General features: G+C 52.2%; 1 protein-coding gene across 1 annotated transcript; it reads right to left on the bottom strand.

The window, feature by feature from the left end:
• Positions 1–3107: 3107 nt before the first annotated feature.
• Positions 3108–23032, bottom strand: LOC122924422 (SET and MYND domain-containing protein 5-like). Its single transcript, XM_044275504.1, is given in 10 exon segments — positions 3108–3487; positions 11031–11101; positions 18342–18436; positions 18516–18572; positions 21545–21651; positions 21730–21800; positions 22167–22229; positions 22684–22727; positions 22730–22787; positions 23012–23032. Coding segments are annotated over 10 exon segments (711 nt in total). The 3' UTR covers positions 3108–3363.
• Positions 23033–23740: the final 708 nt, after the last annotated feature.

The raw sequence follows: 23740 nt of genomic DNA on the forward strand, positions 1-23740 counted from the left end.
ATGAGTCATGAATACGATGCGTATGTGAATCCTTCAATGAGTCCAAGAGGGGACAGGCTTCAAATCGATAGATCCATTTAGTCTCTTCTCGTTGTAACATTCTATCAATGGCTCCTTGTCTAGGGCCTAGTCTTTTTTCTATACCCCAGATTTTCAGATTTTTTATATCACCTCTATGTTTTTCTTGAATGTGTCTCGCAAGGGCTGCATCAGAGTCTGTATTAATGCTGCTTAGATGTTTTGAAATGCGTCTTCTCAGTTGTTGTCTGGTCTTAGGACACCCACATTCAATAGTATAAATTACTCCTGTGGATTTACAATTAATGTACGCTTTAATCTGATTTTTTTATTGTCCACTGGATTAATAAATTCCTTTTTGGGAACCATCTTATTACAGAATATACAATCTCCACCGGGGTATGAGCCTCTTGTGGATAACCATGTCATTTTCTGCTCCTTACGATTCGGCTGGTAGTGGCTGTGTACTAAGATTTTTCAGATTTTTGCCTCTTCTGTAGGGAATTGTAGAATTAGGAGATATTACTTCTCTTAGATCATCATCTGCTTGTAGTATGTACTGATGACGCTTTAGAATATTTCTGACTTTTTCGTGTTGTGCATCATATGTACCGATACATCGTATTATTTTCTTATTTTCTGTTTCTTGCTTTTGGTCCTGCAGCAGAGTAGTCCTTTCAGTATTTTTTGCTCTATTATATGCCTTATATAAGACTTTTTTAGGGTCCTTCACTGGAAAAGTTACCACCCACCAGCATTGAAAAAAGGTATCCCAATAGGGCAATACCTACGTGCAAGAAGAAATTGCTCTACTAAAGAGGGATTTGAGGAAGAAACCTTGCTTCTATTCTAGAGACTACCCTAAAAAAGTCTTATATAAAGGCATATGCCAAAGGTCTACAAGATGATCGATGTTAGATCCTTATATACAGCGCTCCGGCCAGAGAGCACCTCCTTATATACAGCGCTCCGGCCAGAGAGCGCCTCCTTATATACAGCGCTCCGGCCAGAGAGCGCCTCCTTATATACAGCGCTCCGGCCAGAGAGCGCCTCCTTATATACAGCGCTCCGGCCAGAGAGCATCTCCTTATATACAGCGCTCCGTCCAGAGAGCGTCTCCTTATATACAGCGCTCCGGCCAGAGAGCGCCTCCTTATATACAGCGCTCCGGCCAGAGAGCGCCTCCTTATATACAGCGCTCCGGCCAGAGAGCGCCTCCTTATATACAGCGCTCCGGCCAGAGAGCGCCTCCTTATATACAGCGCTCCGGCCAGAGAGCGCCTCCTTATATACAGCGCTCCGGCCAGAGAGCGCCTCCTTATATACAGCGCTCCGGCCAGAGAGCGCCTCCTTATATACAGCGCTCCGGCCAGAGAGCGCCTCCTTATATACAGCGCTCCGGCCAGAGAGCGCCTCCTTATATACAGCGCTCCGGCCAGAGAAAGTGTAATATGTTCTAGCTCAGGGAGAGCGGCCAGTTCTCCAAGGAGCCCACCACCCGCTGCTGCACACGGTGCCAAGGTTACAAGGAACCATTCCTGGAACTCGGCTAGCTTCTAATAAGTGACCTGATGCTGGGCAGAAGCCGACCTGCAAGTGAAGTGTGACTTGTATGTAGAAGTATCAAAGGTCAGTGGTTGAGATTGTAGAAGGTATCTTACCTACCAGAAGAGAATGACCCCGAGAATTCCAGCACTGGAAAAGCGAGAGCCCGCTCAAGACATCGGGGAGTTCACCAGAGATCCACCACTTCTACAGACACAAGGTGATACTGAGCTCTAAAATTCTCAGTATAACGGTAATATATATCTGTACGATAGATTAATTCTGGTGCAGAGCTATAAATTTCTTCTGCCCACAGCCACCACCAGAGGGAGCTCATTACATACAGATTATACAGCCACCACTAGAGGGAGCTCACTACATACAGATTATACAGCCACCACTAGAGGGAGCTCACTACATACAGATTATACAGCCACCACTAGAGGGAGCTCACTACATACAGATTATACAGCCACCACTAGAGGGAGCTCACTACATACAGATTATACAGCCACCACTAGAGGGAGCTCACTACATACAGATTATACAGCCACCACCAGAGGGAGCTCACTACATACAGATTATACAGTCACCACCAGAGGGAGCTCGCTACATACAGATTATATAGCCACCAGTAGAGGGAGCTCGCTACATACAGATTATACAGCCACCAGTAGAGGGAGCTCGCTACATACAGGTTATACAGCCAGCATTAGAGGGAGCTCACTACATACAGGTTATACAGCCACCACTAGAGGGAGCTCACTACATACAGATTATACAGCCACCACTAGAGGGAGCTCACTACATACAGATTATACAGCCACCACTAGAGGGAGCTCACTATATACAGCCACCACTAGAGGGAGCCCACTACATACAGATTATACATCCACCACTAGAGGGATCTCACTACATACAGATTATACAGCCACCATTAGAGGGAGCTCACTACATACAGATTATACAGCCACCACTAGAGGGAGCTCACTATATACAGATTATACAGCCACCACTAGAGGGAGCTCACTATATACAGATTATACATCCACCACTAGAGGGATCTCACTACATACAGATTATACAGCCACCACTAGAGGGAGCTCACTATATACAGATTATACAGCCACCACTAGAGGGAGCTCACTATATACAGATTATACAGCCACCACTAGAGGGAGCTCACTATATACAGATTATACAGCCACCACTAGAGGGAGCTCACTATATACAGGTTATACAGCCACCACTAGAGGGAGCTCACTACATACAGATTATACAGTCACCACTAGAGGGAGCTCACTACATACAGATTATACAGCCACCACTAGAGGGAGCTTACTACATACAGATTATACAGCCACCACTAGAGGGAGCTCACTATATACAGATTATACAGCTACCGCCAGGCTCTTGCATTGGATAATTGATATCGATCTCCATTCTGATGTGATACGGGTTGTCACCCACAGATTTTCCAGTAGATACCCCACCCCGATGGGTGGGGGTGTGCTGCGCTTAGACAGAAGACGCAGAGGCCGCCATTGCCGGAGAACTGTATAGAAATAATTTAGTATTTTGTCTGCCAATCCTATAAAATGCTTATCACAATTGACCAGTATGAATGTGGATGTTTGTTGGGGGAGGAGCCCATGCAGCACCTGCCCCTCCCCCGTACTCGGGGGGGTCTGTGTCGGGGAGAGTTTATGTATAAAAGTTTAGTGGAAAGATGTGAATAGCGGTAACAGGCAAAGCCAATTCAAGTGCTGGATTGTGGGGTTTGGTGGGAGGCGGTCTGTGTCACACATCCGTCATCTCATCCTCCAGCTCCGCGTCTTCCTCATCCTCTTCCTCGGAGGTCACGTCCGGGTCCTCAGACTGCGATAGGCACTTGGGACAGGAGCAGACAAACAGATAGTTCTCCCTGGAAGAAGAGGGGACACCCTGAGCACGTATCATTGGAAGAGGAGGGGTCTAAATGTAACTCCTCCCACCAGGTGGTTGTAAGTGCACTATAATGCCCAGCATGCTCAGCTGCCGGGTAGTTCACTCAGGGTCCATCATTCAGTGTGGTATTAATGGTCACATGTATGTGACTGTCCATGGGGGTGCGCTACATCAATGACCTGGAGCCTGTGGGCCCTCTGCTGCCAGTAAGCGGCTTCCAAGGCATGCTGGGACTTGTAGTTTCACCACACTGGTAGTCACTGGTTGCAGAGAACTGATATAATGGGAAGTACGAGTATCTTGCATCAGAAACCAAAGGTGGGAGACGACTGGGAGGCCGAAGGAAGCGCAAGGAAAAGCAGCGGGGGGGCCGACGGGAAGCGCAGACAAAGAAACACAAGTCTATGTGTACCCGCAGTATGTGTTACCATATTTGATATGTCCCTGTTCACACTGTTCTCAGGAATCTCAGTCAATATTGAAGGATAAGATCATGTTGCTTGTTCATACCCTGTGGACAACTACAGATGTTCAACCCTTCTGATGCTGTGGTCAATTATGGACAGATCTGAGGGTGCGCTGAGCTCCTGGGGCCTGAACGGCTTCCCTGAGCAGCTGTGGTAGGCTGGGGCCTGAACGGCTTCCCTGAGCAGCTGTGGTAGGCTGGGGCCTGAACGGCTTCCCTGAGCAGCTGTGGTAGGCTGGGGCCTGAACGGCTTCCCTGAGCAGCTGTAGAGTAGGCTGGGGCCTGAACGGCTTCCCTGAGCAGCTGTGGTAGGCTGGGGCCTGAACGGCTTCCCTGAGCAGCTGTGGTAGGCTGGGGCCTGAACGGCTTCCCTGAGCAGCTGTGGTAGGCTGGGGCCTGAACGGCTTCCCTGAGCAGCTGTGGTAGGCTGGGGCCTGAACGGCTTCCCTGAGCAGCTGTGGTAGGCTGGGGCCTGAACGGCTTCCCTGAGCAGCTGTGGTAGGCTGGGGCCTGAACGGCTTCCCTGAGCAGCTGTGGTAGGCTGGGGCCTGAACGGCTTCCCTGAGCAGCTGTGGTAGGCTGGGGCCTGAACGGCTTCCCTGAGCAGCTGTGGTAGGCTGGGGCCTGAACGGCTTCCCTGAGCAGCTGTGGTAGGCTGGGGCCTGAACGGCTTCCCTGAGCAGCTGTGGTAGGCTGGGGCCTGAACGGCTTCCCTGAGCAGCTGTGGTAGGCTGGGGCCTGAACGGCTTCCCTGAGCAGCTGTGGTAGGCTGGGGCCTGAACGGCTTCCCTGAGCAGCTGTAGAGTAGGCTGGGGCCTGAACGGCTTCCCTGAGCAGCTGTGGTAGGCTGGGGCCTGAACGGCTTCCCTGAGCAGCTGTGGTAGGCTGGGGCCTGAACGGCTTCCCTGAGCAGCTGTGGTAGGCTGGGGCCTGAACGGCTTCCCTGAGCAGCTGTGGTAGGCTGGGGCCTGAACGGCTTCCCTGAGCAGCTGTGGTAGGCTGGGGCCTGAACGGCTTCCCTGAGCAGCTGTGGTAGGCTGGGGCCTGAACGGCTTCCCTGAGCAGCTGTGGTAGGCTGGGGCCTGAACGGCTTCCCTGAGCAGCTGTGGTAGGCTGGGGCCTGAACGGCTTCCCTGAGCAGCTGTGGTAGGCTGGGGCCTGCAGAAGAACCTGTCACAGCAGTAGTTCTTGCAGGTGGCAGGGCTTCAAATGTCTGATCTGAGGTCTGATGGGAGCTGTGGGGTCCCATCTGAGGCGGATTGAGAATGTGGTTTGCTCCGAGGTCTGATGAAATATTTATTTTTTTCCTCCTTATATAGTCCAAAAAATATGGTAGAATGAAAGGAACAGGTTAGTTTTACCTCATTGGGGACACTGTAAAAACAAAGCCATATAAACTTTTCCCCGGCGCCTCCCCAACGGCACTGACCAGAGGAATAACAGAATGAAACACAACTTAAGGTGGGACTGCTGCAGAAAGAACTCTACGCCCAAAGGACAAGTCCTGGTTGTGAGTCACATCCAGCCTATAGGATAAGCCCAGGCAGCCGCTCTGCAGATCTGTTCAGTTGATATGGCGGCATTCTCTGCCAAGGAGGCCGACATGGGCCTTGAGTCCCACGGGGGAAACAAGATTCTTGTTGGTATAACAAAGAGATAGCATCTCTTATCCTTCGGGCAATGGTAGGCTTCTTGTCTGCTAGACCCTTATTAGGACCCTGGAACTGGAGAAAGAGATGGTCCGAATTCCTGAACTGCTCTGTTCTCTCCAGATCACACAGTAGGCAACGTCTCACATCCAGATTGTGGCATTTCCTCTCCCGGTCCGTGGAAGGTGAAGAGCAGAAGGACGGCAGCACAACTTCCAGATTGCAATTGAATTTTGAAACCACTTTCTGAAGGAAGGATGGGCAATGTTTTAGGACTATACGCTCATCCAAAATACTCCGATACGGTGGCAGACAAGAGAAAGCCTGGATTTCACCAATCCTTCTAGCAGTTACGGCTAGAAGAAAGACGGTCTTAAGTGACAGACGTTTCAGGGAAATGTTATCAATTGGTTCGAACGGTGACTCCATTAAGGCTGTAAGAACTAGACATAAGTCCCAGGTGGAGAGTATGGGAGGTGAGAGTTTGACGGCACCCTTAAAAAAAACAAAAAACGTTTGACTAAAGGTTGCTCTGCCAGTCATAAGTCCAGAAAAATACTTGCACTTTGAGGGTAGAGGGCTTGAGGCCCTTGTTCAACCCTGCTTGCAGGAAATGTAGAATAACAAACATTTGTAAGGGAATTTCGATAACCTTTGCCTTCCAAGTTCTAAGGTAAATTTTAGATGTTACCGATTTCCTACCTTTTAGTATAGTGGAAATTACTGGATCGGAGAGACCTTTATTTCTTAGGGCTAGGCGTTCAATCTCCAAGCTGTCAATCTGAGTTGAGGGACTCGGGGATGGTAGATCGGACCCTGGAATAAGAGTCCTGGAAACACTCTCCAGTCCAGTCTGCTCCTGCTGACAAGTTGAGTAGAGAAAACCAGGCCCTTCTTGATCAATAAGGAGCGATCATGATTACTTGCGCCAGTTCCTCTGCCACTTTCATAAGAGTTCTTGGACTTAAGCTGAATGGGGGAAGTGCGTATAGCAAGTCCTCTTGGCCATAGGTGAGATATGGCATCCAGAATCTATGGTTGATCCTGTGGGGATAGAGAACAAAATCTCTGTACCTTCTTGTTTTCCAGATCTGTAAACAGGTCGAGGATTGGAACTCCCCATCTTACTGTTATCTGATGGAAGACATCGGGATCCAAGGCCCATTCTCCTTTTATTGTCTGCCTCCTCAGAAATCAGCCACAAGATTCTTGCTTCCTTTTATATGGACTGCTGACAAGGAAGTCCATTGCTTTTCTGGCCAGAGAAAAATTTGCAGTTGCGGCAAGATTCTTGCTTCGAGTGCCCCCCTGTCTGTTTATGTATGCAACCGTGTTGTCTGATAGGATTTTTACATGACCTAGACGTATCTTTGAATGGAGTGCCAGAAGAACCTTGAGAACTGCTGTTCGTTCTGTTTGTCATCGATTTGTCCCAAATTGAACTATTAGGTCTGCAACGTGACCAGCCCAGCCTCGGTTGCTGTGGTCTGTTGTGACGACTAGCATCTTGACACCAGTAGACCCCCGTCTGTAAATGTTTTCTTATTCTCTACCAGGCTAGGGACTGCAATACGTTTGATGGAAGACCTACCCTTTTGACTAAGGAGGTCTGAGTACAGTCCCAGGAATCTAGGAAAAAGGACTGTAGAATGTATGGCTCGGTGCCCATCCGACTGCCGCTATTGAAGACATTAGATGACCCAGACCAGTCATAATACTCCTGATGGTGGAGGTTTTTAACCTGCAAAACCGAGAGATTTTCTGATACATGGTCGATTTGGAAGAGAAGACATCAGCAGACGTGAATCGAGAAGAACGCCTAGGAAGACTTTTTGTTGACTTGAGATTTATTATCCATCCTAAACCAAAGGTCTTTTTTACCAGGTCTAGATGGAGTAGAAGAAGCTCTTCTGTTCCAGCCGCAATTAGAAAGTTGACTAAGTAGGGTATTATAGGAATTCCCTGTAGATGAAGGTAGCCTGTTACCTCGGCGAATACTTTTGAGAAGATCTTTGGAGCAGAAGAGAGACCGAAGGGTATTGAAAGTGACAAAGGCGACTTCCTATGTAGACCGCAATTCTCAAAAACTTCTGGTGTTCTCTGAGGATGAAGAAAATGATAAACTTCAGCACTCCAGTGGATATGGGGAAATCATTGTATATTTTTCTTTTAATAATGCAAGGCAACTCCAAGTGAAACGTCTGATGTTTTGGTTAATTTTGACCTTTTTCAAACACTAAGGTGAGAGAAGAATCCAAAGTAGACAACAATAAATCGATACGCAATTTTATGTATTACCTTGTAAAATTACATATCGATTTATTGATGTCTTCTTTGGATTCTTGTCTCCCCATGGTGTTTGAAAAAGGTCTAAATTGACCAAAACGTTAGACTGTTCACTTGGAGTTGCCTTGCATTATTAAAAGAAAACTATACAAGGATTTCACCATATCCACTGGAGTGCTGAAGTTTATAATTCTCTTCATGTTTGGAGGCCACGCTGCTGAGGACGAGAGTGCCACGCCACTGTATTTATCTGTTAGTTCTCGGAGGATGAGCACATGATAAGAAGCATCCTGTAAATCCATAGTTACCATATAGAAGTTCTGGTGAAGGAGGTTTATGGTCTATTTGATGGTTTCCATTTTGAATTTCTTGTGGGTTAGGCATTTGTTTAATCTCTTTAGATTTACAATGAGCCTGAATGATCCCTCGGGTTTTATGATCAGTAACTCTGGAGAATAGAAACGCTTTTTGAGTTGGTCTTCTGGGACCAGAAGTGATACCTTTTTCTGGAGAAGAATGGAGATTTCTGACTCCAGGGACAGTTGCTTTTCCCTCTGAGGCAACGGCTTGTTGATTATAAAATAATCTGTTGGATAGGTATCGAATTCTAGACTGAAGCCTCTTTGAATGGAAGCCAGAACCCATGGGGAGGTTCCCAGTACATTCCATTTTTGATTATTTTTTTTTTACTTGCTCCAACTTGATATCTGGTGTCATTGAGTGAAGAGGGATCGTTTCCCCTCCCTCTGGAGGTCTGCCATCTTCCCGAGTAGTCTCTTCTCTTCTGCTTTGTCTTCTGCCTGTTCTTTTGATTCTGAAAAGACCGCCTCTGATGAAAAAACCTGCTCTCCGTAGGGAATCCTTTTTTCTTATCAAAAGCCTTCTCCAAGATGTCATCAAGGACTGATCCAAAAAGTTGACCCCCTTCACATGGAATGGAACAAACGCGTTTTTTAGATGCCTTGTCCCCGACCAGGAATGGAGCCATACGGCCCTTCTGGCAGCATTGGAGATGGCGGCTGATCTGGCAGACAGTTTTACCAAATGAGCCGAAGCATCCGCTAAAAAATTTGACGCTTGTTTCAACGTTGGTAAGGATGCCAAAATTTCCTCCCTAGGGGTTCCTGCTGCCAGATGATCCTCTAATTGACCCAGCCATACTGACAAGGACCTGTGCACGTGGAAGACATACTGGGCCTAAACATAGTGGTATTTGTCTCCCATGCCTTTTTAAGTAAGCTTTCGCATATTTTGTCCGTGGGGGTCACGTAGCAGCTCCATGTCCTCAAATGGAAGGGAGAATTTCTGTGAAATGGGGGCTACAGGTGCATCGATCTTTGGAGTCTTATCCCAAAGATTTCAATCAGAACCCGCAAAAGGATAATTTTCACTTAAAAGAGCTTGTGACAGGGGCTCTGTTCTCGGGGTCTCTCCATTCTTTAGAGATTAGATCTTTAATGCTATTATGGACAGGGAAGACTTCTCCTTTCCCCCAGACCCTGGAACATCTGGTCCTGCGCCGACTGGCTTGCTCTAGTATCCTCTAAGTTCATAGTAGCCCTTATGGTTTTTAGAAGACTGAGATTCTTCTGGAAGGAATAACGGTCTTTCATAACCGTCTTCCGAGGACTCAGAGCTGTCTTCAAGGATTTCTCCTTCATCTACATCAAATCCATATAACCGGGAATTTTTGAGAGGTGGAGGCTCGTGGAGACAAGGGAGGCAATCCTGATTCCACCGCGACATTTACTTCCTCTCTATTCATACTCCTCACGGAGTCTGGAAATGAGGGAGATGCTTCAGATACCACTTTTTCTGTGCACTTCACACATAGTGACTTCTTGGATTTAGATATAAAGGATTTCCTGCATATTGCGCACTTCTTGCGTCCTGAATATCCCCCTGGTGTCTTGGAGGTTTCTCTGCCCTAAAATAATCAAAAATGAAAAAAAAAAAAAAAAAAAAAAAAAAAAAGGGGCTAGCAGAATTTTTTTTTAAACCTTTAGCACCAGACACCCTATGGGTGCATGAGAAAAGAGCTTTACACCAGAAAAAATATCTGCCCAGGCTTACCGGGCTGAGGGTGCTGGAACCAGGATGCACAGGCTTGCGGGCCGAGTCTGCGTCCTGGGGAGCCGACATGCTGCAGCAGGGAAACGCCACCGGACTCTGCTGTGGCCATCTTCCTTCATATACCCGCCCACACTGGGTACGCGACATGCCGATGGACCATCACTGCGTCATGACGTCACTGTGCGTTATTTGACGGCCCGCTCCGCCAGGAGCCTCCTCTGCACCTGAGAAGGCCCCACCTGCCAAGCTGGATCCACATCCTCTGCATAGAGGTAAAAGCCTGGGGCTGCCTTCTTTTGGAAGGGCTTATGCCTAAAGATGGGGAAGGGAGGCACAGCGTCCCCGGAGCCCCTGACCTCTGCAGCGGCCCTCCCAAACCTGGGGAAACAACAAGGCTGTGCGGTGAATAATTCGGCATACCAGTCAGAGCAGGAGCTTCTGCCCTCTCCGGGGACAGGAAACACTGGCTTAGGTGAGGAGAGGAGGCCTTTTAAATCTGGGGCTTCAGTGTTGTCTCCTGTCCAGGGGGACACCCTCCTGTCCAGGGCCGTTGGGGTGGCGCCGGGGAAAAACAAAACCCCTAAAACTATATAACTGCGGTATCGCTGTAATCGTACTGACCTGGAGGATGAAGAGAACAGGTCAGCTGTGTGAACGGAAAAATAAAAAGTTATGGCTCCAGAAAGGCAGGGATTAAAAAAATGGAAAACTGCCATGTCCTCAAAGGGTTAAAGAGATCTGGCATAGAAAGGGTGTATAGACGAAGAAGATCATCTTAGAAAACTTTTGAATAGAGGCTCTTACTGGATCTTTGGGGTGCAGTTTAGGGAGCTGCAGGAGATGAACAAGCAGCATTATCTCATCCTTCAATTTTGACTGAGAATCCTGAGAACAGTGTGAACAGGGTCATAACACATATGGGGTGTAGAGCAGGGAGCGGGCCCCTGGATGTGGACTCTTCGTACTTTGAGAAATACACCATGGATTTTATTGGACTGTTTCTGGGCTGGATTTGTTTTGCTGCACAGAGAAGACATGTCATGTACCTGAGGGCCTTGTGTCGGCTATGTCGGCTCCGCTCTCTCTGGCAGCAGTCCAGATAACTAATGCAGATCTCCTGACAAAGAAGAGACAAAGCATGTCACATGCAGGATATTCACACAGCGCCTGCACTGACTGCTGACACCTTACATCCTGTATTATACCCCAGAGCTGCACTCGCTATTCTGCTGGTGCAGTCACTGTGTACATACATTACTTATCCTGTACTGATCCTGAGTTACATCCTGTATTATACTGCAGAGCTGCACTCACTATTCTGCTGGTGCAGTCACTGTGTACATACATTACTTATCCTGTACTGATCCTGAGTTACATCCTGTATTATACTGCAGAGCTGCACTCACTATTCTGCTGGTGCAGTCACTGTGTACATACATTACTTATCCTGTACTGATCCTGAGTTACATCCTGTATTATACTCCAGAGCTGCACTCACTATTCTGCTGGTGCAGTCACTGTGTACATACATTACTTATCCTGCACTGATCCTGAGTTTTACCTCAGACACGGAGGCTTCATATTGCTTTCTCTTCCTTTACTGATCACCATAGCAGCAAGGAGAAACAAAAACAAATGCAAATGGTCACCATAGTAACCCATACGTCCCACCCCTACAGCCCCAATATAAGGCTGCGTCCAAGGTGGTACTTCCTCTTTCTTGCTGCTCACCAGATAAGTAACATGTTCATTTATCTGTTAGCTGCTTCTGTTCTCCCTAGGGGTTTATATCACTATAGATTATATTCCCCCTGTTATTTTCTCCCCTGGGGCTGGTTTCCTCCCTTTAGGTGCTTTAGTGATTGTGCGGCGGGATATCTATTTACCCTGCATTCTTTGTCCCAGGGGCTTATCCCTGTCAGGGCAGCCTTTGCCTTCCTCAGTATTCCCTGGTCCTAATTACGCGCTGCGTTTTCCCCCTGGGACCCTTCCCTCTGGGGGTCCTTGTGTTTCCTCCCTCTCCCCCTTCTCCCCTCGGGAGTATTTGCTTGGGGGTCCCATTGTGTTTTGGCGTCGCCGCTGGCCTTACCGCCATCTTCTGCCTCCCGGTGGTGGGCCACGCCCCCTTTTGGCGCGCGTCTGCTTCCCCGGCTCGGCGGCCTTCTCTCCACTGTTCGCGCTCTTTTGGCTGGCTGGAGCGAGATCTCGCGAGATCCGGCGGCCATCTTGGTTCCCGTTCCCGCGAGATCTCGCTTCCTCCGGTCTCCTGCGTGCCTGCTGCCGGTCACCTGTGCTGCCGCTCCGCTCCCCTCTCTCCTGGGGTGATTAACCCCTCGTTTTCCAAGCGCTTTACACCTAGTTCCTCAGGCTCTCCTCCCTCACAGTCTTCTTCCTGCAGGTACCCTGTTCCCTGTGCTGGACCATATGGATCCCTCTGCCCAGTCATCCCCCTCCCCCCTCCCTGGGGATGCTAATCTCACTGACTCAGACACACAGGCGCAGCTCATCCAGCGCTCTGTGTCTAATGCTATTTTACAGGCTATGGGTTCCATGTCCACTGTCTTATCACAGACCATCTCCCAGGCCCTGTCTGCACACCCCCTAGCTGGGGCCAGACTTGCTCCCCCTGAGATTGCTCAGCATTCTTTTGCTGCTGAACCTCCTGTTGGACAGGAGACAATGACCGGTGTGTTGATGACCACCCCAGACGACGCGCTGAGGTCGCGTAAAAGAGCTTGTCCCCGCCAGGCTGATAAATCGCGGGTGTGGAAACACGCTAGAGCCCAAGCGGATGCCGACTCTGACTCGGATCTGGGTTCGGGCCCGGAGGATCCGGCGGAGGCTAGCGATTTTTCAGAGGAGGATGACGCCCCTCTGGGGTCCGACCCTATTGCCACTCCCCCTGCTGTTCCTTTAACTAAGGAATCCTCCTCGGCCTCTGTGGACAATTTCCCTTTGGATTCCTCCGGGGCTCCCATGTTTGATCCTGAGGCCCTCCACCACCCTAGATCGGCAGAGTGGCTCCCCGACACACAAATTAGTAGTTACCTGGAGCATTGGGCCCGCCGTCCTCTGTCCAAGGAGGCGCGCAGTAAGCTGCGGGCCGAGTGCCCACGGCCTATTATACCCCATAAGGTCTGCGACACGCCCGTCGTGGACCCGAAAATGACCCAATTTTTGTCCAAGTCTGGGTGGAATGCCAAGAAGGGCTTAGACTCAGCCCTTAGAGGATGCCAGGACAAGCTCCTGGACATTTTCGGTCCGCTGGCAAAGATTATGGAATTGGCGGAGTCCGCCAGACATGAGGGTTCCCACATTGACCCTGAGGAGCTCACGGGCTGGGCCCAGCGGGCGATTTGCATCGCCGGGGGAACCAATGCATCCCTGTCAGTGGAAAGGCGCAAAGCCATCCTGCTTAGGATAGACCCCAAGCTTATAAATCTTGCCCAGACGGAGACGGGCAAAGAGGCGGAAGGCCTGCTTTTTGGGGACTCCTTTATAAAGGACCTCAGCCGCTTCGTCGGCACATTTTCCGCTCTGGACAAGGCGCAGGCTACTATGCGCAAAGTCTTCCAGGGCCGGGTCTCTCACAGGGCCGGCAGCAACAGGGGCCGTCTGTCCGGCCGCTCCAGCACCCGAGGCAGGGGTGTATCCAGAGGCTCCTTCTCCCAGCGAGCTGCATTTCAAAACCAGCGGTCTCCCCCGACGTTCTTCCCATCCAGAGGGGGACAATGGCGCTCTCGTTCCTTCCGAGGAAACACGGCTCCCCGCAAGTCATCCGGTAAGTCAGACCCCGGACGGGGATTCTTCGGTACTTTGTGTAGGGGGCAGGCTTCGGCATTTTTTACACGCTTGGGAACTAATTACATCAGACCCATGGGTTCTGACGACGGTCAGGGGCTTCTCCATAGAGCTCATAGACACCCCTTGCTCAGTGCAACACCCACCGTCCTCTCTTCGGAGGGGATCGGACTCCGCCCGGGTGGACGGGGAGCTCTCTTCCCTCTTCCTCAAGAGAGCCATAGAGAGAGCTCACGGCCACTCAGGGGGGGTAATAAGCAACATTTTCTTGGTCCAGAAAAAAGGGGGTCAGATGCGTCCCGTCATCAATCTCCGGGCCCTAAACAGCATCGTGCGGTACCGTCACTTCAAGATGGAGGGAATCCATCTACTCCGGGATCTTCTCTCCCCCAGGGATTGGCTCGTGAAGTTGGATCTGAAGGACGCGTACCTTACGGTCTCGGTGGCCCCCCACTCCAGGGATCTCCTTCGCTTCCTCTGGAAAGACGAGGTCTGGAGATTCACATGCCTTCCATTCGGCTTGTCGTCGGCTCCGTGGTGTTTCACCAAACTCCTGCGTCCGGTCATGGCCTGGTTGAGGAGTCGCGGAGTACGCCTCATAATATACCTGGACGACATCCTCCTGATGCATCAATCCAGGTCGACACTGCTGCAGCACCTCCGATGGACGGCGGATCTCCTAGAGTCGCTCGGCTTCCTACTCAACTTGGAGAAGTCCTGGCTCACTCCCTCCCAGAGGTTGGACTTCCTAGGCTTCACAGTGGACTCGATCTCGGAATCCCTCAGCCTTCCAGGGGACAAGTTACGGTCCATTCGCAAGGAACTGCGACGGGCATTGACCAGGGCCCACCTGTCCCTGCGTCACCTAGCCCGCATCATCGGCCTGCTGGCATCCTCCATACAGGCGGTCTTCCCGGCACCGTTGCATTACCGGGCTCTACAGCGCTTGAAGATTGCGCACCTCCGCTCGGGGGCCTCCTTTGCAGACATGGTGGAATTGGATTCGGAGGCCAGAGAAGAGATTCGTTGGTGGATCGCCAATCTGGAGGCTTGGAACGGCAGGGCGATCTTTGGTTTCCAGCCGGAATTCACCATCGAATCGGATGCGAGCCTTCAGGGCTGGGGAGCACACTGCAACGGGGTCTCCACCGGAGGACCTTGGTCGCATGTCGAGACACACTTGCACATCAATGCCCTGGAGTTGCTGGCCGGCTCCTTGGCCGTCAAGAGTTTTACCAACGGTATGGCCAACGCATGTATCCGTCTCCGGATGGACAATATTTCAGCGGTTCGCTATATCAACCGTTTGGGCGGAACCCGGTCTGCTACTCTGGCGGGATTGGCGAAGGACTTTTGGGCGTACTGTCTCTCCAGGGACATCATGGTGCAGGCCGAGTACCTACCGGGACTTCACAACGTGCGGGCGGATTGGAGTTCCCGCCATCTTACGGACGGCAGCGACTGGCAGTTGGACCCGTTGATTTTCTCGGAGGTGTCATCCAGATGGGGACCCTTTTCCGTGGACTTGTTCGCCTCCCGGCTCAACGCTCTCCTCCCTCGGTTCTACAGTTGGCGCCCGGATCCGGAGGCGTTGGCGGCGGACGCGTTTCTGCAGGACTGGTCCTCCGGCCTTCTCTATGCCTTTCCCCCATTCATGATGATTCCGCGGATGCTTCTCCAAGTTCGTCGCCATCGGGCGGAGTTGGTGGCGATAGTCCCGTTCTGGGACTCCCAGGTGTGGTTCCCGTCTCTCCTGGAGCTTCTAGTGGACATTCCCGTCCTTCTACCGAACCCGACCTCTCTCCTGCGCTGCCCTCAGGGGATCCCCCACCCTCTGCTCCTGGACGGATCCCTACGTTTGATGGCCTGCCGGCTCTCAGGACTCCAGGAGCGGTCGACGGAGTTTCGGAGGCAACTAGGCGCCTCCTGGACGACGCTTGGGCTCCCGGCACCCGAAAATCTTATCGGGCGGCCTGGCGAACTTGGGCTGGCTGGTGCCTGGAACGGGACCTGGATCCCGTTTCAGCTCCTGTAGCTCGGTTGCTTCAGTTCCTCACCTCCCTCTTTGAAGAGGGAAAGGCTTACAGAACGATCATTTTTTTTTCGTTCGGCGATTTCTTCGTCACATCAAGGATTTGATGGCGTTCCGGCAGGACAGCACCCTTCCGTTTCGCGCCTCCTCCGAGGCGCGCGGCTGTCTCGGCCTCCCCGGCCGAGATTTTCTTCCACTTGGGATGTTTCCCTGGTGCTTACCTTTTTGTCCTCTTGGCCTACCAATACTGACCTTTCCTTACGTCAGCTTTCCGCAAAGTTGGTCACTCTCTTTTGCTTAATTTCTTGTAAAAGAGTTTCTGATGTGCGGGCTCTGGACCACGACGCCAGGTCCTTTACCCCGGAGGGCGTGTCTTTTAACATTTCGAGACGCACGAAGACGAACATCCGGGTCGTGTCGTACCCCAGCTTTCCTGCTTCTCCGGCCTTGTGCCCGGTAGCTTGTTTGAAAGAATACGAGGCCAGGACTCGTCCTTACAGGTCTCCGGCGGTGCCGCAATTGTTTCTCTCCATCCGTCACCCGTTCGGTCCGGTGACTAGCCCCACTTTGGCCCGTTGGTTGAAATGGGTTATGGCTCTGGCCGGTGTGGACACTTCGGTGTTTACAGCTCATTCGGCGCGCGGTGCGGCGTCTACCTCGTTGGCGGTCTCGGGAGCTCGCCTGGAGGACATCCTACGATTGGCGGACTGGTCTAGTGCCTCCACTTTCCGTGAGTATTATTTCCGTCCTCCTCCTCATTTGTTTGATCCCTTGGTTAACCAGCTTTGAACTAGCAATATGAAGCCTCCGTGTCTGATGTAAAACTAACTGATTTTCCTAGTCTACGACGTAAAGTCATAGTTTTATTAAGACACGGAGGCGAATATTGCCCACCCTTCCCTCCCCTGGACTCTTAGTGTGGGTTTTTTTTTTGACCTGTTAGCTCTACTTTATTTGGTAGGCCTATTTTGAACTGTTATACTTTATTGTGTTACGTTGTTCGCCATTATGTGCTCATACTTGTTTGTATGCTTTACACCGGCCTGGACCTCTTGTGTCGGCTGGATATGGGTTTGGCTTGGCCATACTCTCGCTTTATCGGAGTTTGCTTCTCTTGTTCTTTCAGGTTGAGTCTTCCTGCCCTGGAATGTTCCTGTTCTGGACGATGTTTTCCTCCAGCTCCTGCATCTACCACGTTGGATTTGCTGAGAGTCTTGGATGATGGTTTCCAGTCCTTCCCCTGAAGTGGATCCTGTCGCTGGAAAGTTCCTGCTTGGACTCCGTGGGTCTCTTTGGCGCGGATCATTCTTTGGGTGTTCCGGAGTTGTTCGTTCATCGGTTATTATGGACTGGTTCGCAGAGAAAGAGGAAGTACCACCTTGGACGCAGCCTTATATTGGGGCTGTAGGGGTGGGACGTATGGGTTACTATGGTGACCATTTGCATTTGTTTTTGTTTCTCCTTGCTGCTATGGTGATCAGTAAAGGAAGAGAAAGCAATATTCGCCTCCGTGTCTTAATAAAACTATGACTTTACGTCGTAGACTAGGAAAATCAGTTAGTTACATCCTGTATTATACTCCAGAGCTGCACTCACTATTCTACTAGTACAGTTACTGTGTGCATACATTACTTATCCTGTACTGATCCTGAGTTACATCCTGTATTATACTCCAGAGCTGCACTCACTATTCTGCTGGTGCAGTCACTGTGTACACACATTACTTATCCTGTACTGATCCTGAGTTACATCCTGTATTATACTCCAGAGCTGCACTCACTATTCTGCTGGTGCAGTCACTGTGTACACACATTACTTATCCTGTACTGATCCTGAGTTACATCCGGTATTATACTCCAGAGCTGCACTCACTGTTCTGCTGGTGCAGTCACTGTGTACATACATTACTTATCCTGTACTGATCCTGAGTTACATCCTGTATTATACTCCAGAGCTGCACTCACTATTCTGCTGGTGCAGTCACTGTGTACATACATTACTTATCCTGTACTGATCCTGAGTTACATCCTGTATTATACTCCAGAGCTGCACTCACTATTCTGCTGGTGCAGTCACCGTGTACATACATTACTTATCCTGTACTGATCCTGAGTTACATCCTGTATTATACTCCAGAGCTGCACTCACTATTCTGCTGGTGCAGTCACTGTGTACATACATTACTTATCCTGTACTGATCCTGAGTTACATCCTGTATTATACTCCAGAGCTGCACTCACTATTCTGCTGGTGGAGTCACTGTGTACATACATTACTTATCCTGTACTGATCCTGAGTTACATCCTGTATTATACTCCAGAGCTGCACACACTATTCTGCTGGTGCAGTCACTGTGTACATATATTACTTATCCTGTACTGATCCTGAGTTACATCCTGTATTATACTCCAGAGCTGCACTCACTATTCTGCTGGTGCAGTCACTGTGTACATACATTACTTATCTGAACTTGGGATGACTCATGTTCTGTGTGTATGTAAGTGATCAGGCCCCTGGTACTCACCTCCCCGGGCTGGATGTCCTCCAGTGCAGTCAGGTGCAGCAGATAGTTGTTGTCAGGGAATGATGCCTCGGCGTTGGGGACACAGCTGTGATTACCTGCAGTGAATACAGAAGGGGCGATCAGGGGCTGCCGGACAGTGAGCCGCTCTGCACAGTCAGTGCTAGTGGTACTCACAGCAGCTCTGCAGCATGTACAGCCCCGAGCCTTCACAGTTCAGGAACTCCCCGGTCTCTGCAGAGGAGAGAGGTGAGAGATGGGACAGCAGAGCACACACACACACAGACGGGACCGCAGAGCACACACACACACACGGGACCGCAGAGCGCACACACGGGACCGCAGAGCACACACACACAGACGGGACCGCAGAGCACACACACACACACACACACGGGACCGCAGAGCACACACACACACACACACACGGGACCGCAGAGCACACACACACGGGACCGCAGAGCACACACACACACACGGGACCGCAGAGCACACACACACACACGGGACCGCAGAGCAACACACACACACACACGGGACCGCAGAGCACACACACACACACGGGACCGCAGAGCACACACACACACACGGGACCGCAGAGCACACACACACACACGGGACCGCAGAGCACACACGGACCGCAGAGCACACCACGGGACCGCAGAGCACACACACACACGGGACCGCAGAGCACACACACACACACGGGACCGCAGAGCACACAACCACACACGGGACCGCAGAGCACACACACACACACGGGACGCAGAGCACACACACACACACGGGACGCAGAGCACACACACACACGGGACCGCAGAGCACACACACACACACGGGACCGCAGAGCACACACACACGGGACCGCAGCACACACCACACACGGGACCGCAGAGCACACACACACACACGGGACCGCAGAGCACACACACACACACGGGACCGCAGAGCACACACACACACACGGGACCGCAGAGCACACACACACACACGGGACCGCAGAGCACACACACACACACGGGACCGCAGAGCACACACACACACGCGGACCGCAGAGCCACACACACAGACGGGACCGCAGAGCACACACACACACACACAGACGGGACCGCAGAGCACACACACACACAGACGGGACCGCAGAGCACCACACACACACAGACGGGACCGCAGAGCACACACACACACAGACGGGACCGCAGAGCACACACACACACACACACAGACGGACCGCAGAGCACACACACACACAGACGGGACCGCAGAGCACACACACACACACACACACACAACAGACGGGACCGCAGAGCACACACACACACAGACGGGACCGCAGAGCACACACACACACACACACAGACGGGACCGCAGAGCACACACACACACACAGACGGGACCGCAGAGCACACACACAGACGGGACCGCAGAGCACACAACACAGACGGGACCGCAGAGCACACACACACACACACACACACACACAGACGGGACCGCAGAGCACACACACACACACACACAGACGGGACCGCAGAGCACACACAACCACACACACACAGACGGGGAACCGCAGAGCACACACACACACACACACAGACGGGACCGCAGAGCACACACACACACAGACGGGACCGCAGAGCACACACAACACACACCACACACACACGGGACCGCAGAGCAAGCACACAAACACACACACAACCCACACACACAGACGGGACCGCAGAGCACACACACACACACACACACACAGACGGGACCGCAGAGCACACACACACACACAGACGGGACCGCAGAGCACACACACACACACATACGGGACCGCAGAGCACACACACACACACACACAGACGGGACCGCAGAGCACACACACACACAGACGGGACCGCAGAGCACACACACACACACACACAGACGGGGACCGCAGAGCACACACACACACACACACAGACGGGACCGCAGAGCACACACACACAGACGGGACCGCAGAGCACACACACACACACAGACGGGACCGCAGAGCACACACACAACACACAGACGGGACCGCAGAGCACACACACACAGACGGGACCGCAGAGCACACACACACAGACGGGACCGCAGAGCGCACACACACAGACGGGACCGCAGAGCGCACACACAACAGACGGGACCGCAGAGCACCACACACACACACACACAGACGGGACCGCAGAGCACACACACACACACCACACACACAGACGGACCGCAGAGCACACACACACACCACACACAGACGGGACCGCAGAGCACACACACACACACAGACGGGACCGCAGAGCACACACACACACAGACGGGACCGCAGAGCGCACACACACACACAGACGGGACCGCAGAGCGCACACACACACACACACACACAGACGGGACCGCAGAGCACACACACACACACAGACGGGACCGCAGAGCACACACACACACACAGACGGGACCGCAGAGCACAACACACACCACAGACGGGACCGCAGAGCACACACACACACACACAGACGGGACCGCAGAGCGCACACACACAGACGGGACCGCAGAGCGCAACACACACAGACGGGACCGCAGAGCGCACACACACACAGACGGGACCGCAGAGCGCACACACACACACAGACGGGACCGCAGAGCGCACACACACACACAGACGGGACCGCAGAGCGCACAACACACACACAGACGGGACCGCAGAGCGCACACACACAGACGGGACCGCAGAGCGCACACAGACAGACGGGACCGCAGAGCGCACACAGACGGGACCGCAGAGCACACACACACACAGACGGGACCGCAGAGCACACACACACACACAGACGGGACCGCAGAGCACACACACACACACAGACCGCAGAGCACACACACACACAGACGGGACCGCAGAGCACGCACACACACACACACGGGACCGCAGAGCGCAACACACACAGACGGGACCGCAGAGCGCACACACACACAGACGGGACCGCAGAGCGCACACACACACAGACGGGACCGCAGAGCGCACACACACACAGACGGGACCGCAGAGCGCACACACACAGACGGGACCGCAGAGCGCACACCACACAGACGGGACCGCAGAGCGCACACACACAGACAGACAGACAGGACCGCAGAGCGCACACACACAGGCCCTTAAAGTATACACAGACAGGACTGTGGAGTATATATCCCCGCCGGCCGGTCCTCACCTTTCTCTATGTCCTTGTACAGCTGGTCTATCAGGGCGTCCAGCCGCTCTCTCTCCTCTGTTGGCAGTTCCAGGGCGTCGCACGCATGAACCCACTGACTCAGCGAGCTGCAACAACAATATGATATCAACTACTCTGATGTGTGCCAGGGGGCACCATGGGGTCACCCTAAACTCATAGTTCACCTGGTGCCGATTCCCTGCCCATTGGTTCCAACGAGAGCGAAAAGGGAGCGGAAGCCGTCCGGAGTAAACCACTGCAAACAAGAGCAAGATGTTAGCAAACAGATGTGCAGAGAGCTCAGGACGGGCCCTGGAGAATACAGGGCCAGAGGGTTATGGGGCCCAGGAGACCATCCTCACACAGTCCACTGGACTCAGGCACCAAGAGACATCCCCACTGTCCCACCCCATGACCTTAGTCGTGACTGTCAGCAGAGTGCTGATGGATTGTTAATGCAGCTCAGTATCGACATGCTGAGAAAGCAAATTTATGAATGCAGCTCTGGATGTGTCTGGAGTATGAGACATAATATGACAGCAGAATTATGAATGCAGCTCTGGATATACTGTGGTTGGTGTGCGCAGGTAAAGAATATGCTGGTGAGCTGTCTTGTTCTTACCCGGCTGACTCGCTCCTCATACAAGGCCTCCATGAAGAGGCGACGCAGGTGATCCAGCTGTCCCTGTAAGACACAGAGCGACCACATGAATCATAGGGGAAGACGGACACAAGGACACATAAGAAGAAGCTCTTCCAGGAAAATCACGCCATTTTACAAAGACGAACCTTGCAGCTCACTGCTGCCCCCTGCTGGTTCAGTGTCTTCTGTATGGCACACTTACAGCAGACCACTGCTCTACACTGCACGTCGATCGCAGGGATGAGCTACCCCGCAATCCCATGCAGCAGTGTTTAAGGCTGTTATGGCGTTGTCTAGCTGAACAGTACTGGGCTATTCCAAGGAACTGTCCTCACAGCAGAACTGCGATTACAGCTCTGGAGGTACTATGGTTAGTACACATGACTAGAATCAGGAAAGCTGACCCATAGGATGTGGAGCCCATACAAATGGGGTGGATGGCAATATACCCCTGGCTTATCTATAGGGTCTTGTGTCACTCACGCGTTTCACTCACCTTAAACTTGTCTCCCAGCAGCTTGTGGACGATCTCCTCTTCTCGTTGGCCGTTTTGCTACAGAACTGGGAGAAGAGCTGCGGCCACCAGTCCTTGTCCTTGGCCTGTGGTCACCAGAAGAGAGGACGTGTTACCGTTCTGTGCAGTAGAGCCCCCTGCTGGGGGGTGAAATGCGTGGGTCTGCAATGCCTCTCACAAATCAGAGCCCAGTCAGTGACCACCACACAGGAGCGGCCGGGTCTTTACCTCTCATCTCTGTTTCCTGGAGATAAGCGGCGTCACACCTCAAGGTCAGTCCCCCATCACATCATGTGCAGTGCGTACCTACCTGCTTGACAGAAGCCACCATCCTGGCCATAAGCATGATGCTGGCCGTCTCCGGGGGGTAATGGATGTTCCTGGAGGGGTTACAATGGGAAGAAACGTTACTGCACAGTAACCCCCACCGCTACTACAAACCCCTGACAGAAGAGTATTTCTTCTTTCCTATTACTTTCTATCACTGGTCTGCCGTCTATGGCTCTTCGCCGTGGAGAACTACAACCCCAGCATGGAGACGATGGCAGCTGTCAATTAACCAGAGCTGGAAAGCAACAGGGTGCAGAGCTCTGCTTGATAGGTGGACAGCCCACCTACTGCCGAGGAGCAACATGTCAGGATGGATACTGGGGCACGCTGCTATTAAACTGGTTATGTACTCGTCTTACCTCCATGCATCCCCAGTTTATTGAGTGGATGTTGGGGGTTGTCCCGGGAGGACCCCAACACAGGACCTGGTGGTATTGTTCTCTGCAGCTCGGAGACACTCGGCGCTGCAGTATGATACCTACAGAAGAAGAGACTGTCACAAAGCTGAGGGCCCCCCGGTCAGGCTCACAGCTCACCGGGCCCCCCCGGTCAGCTCACAGCCACCCGGGGCCCACCGGTCAGGCTCACACGGGCCCCCGGTCAGCGCACAGCACCGGGACCCGCGGTCAGGCTCAGCTCACCCGGGCCCCCCGGTCAGGCTCACAGCTCACCCGGGCCCCCCCGGTCAGGCTCACAGCTCACCCGGGCC

Source organism: Bufo gargarizans, chromosome 1 (assembly GCF_014858855.1).
Source record: "Bufo gargarizans isolate SCDJY-AF-19 chromosome 1, ASM1485885v1, whole genome shotgun sequence".
Classification (NCBI taxonomy): domain Eukaryota; kingdom Metazoa; phylum Chordata; class Amphibia; order Anura; family Bufonidae; genus Bufo; species Bufo gargarizans.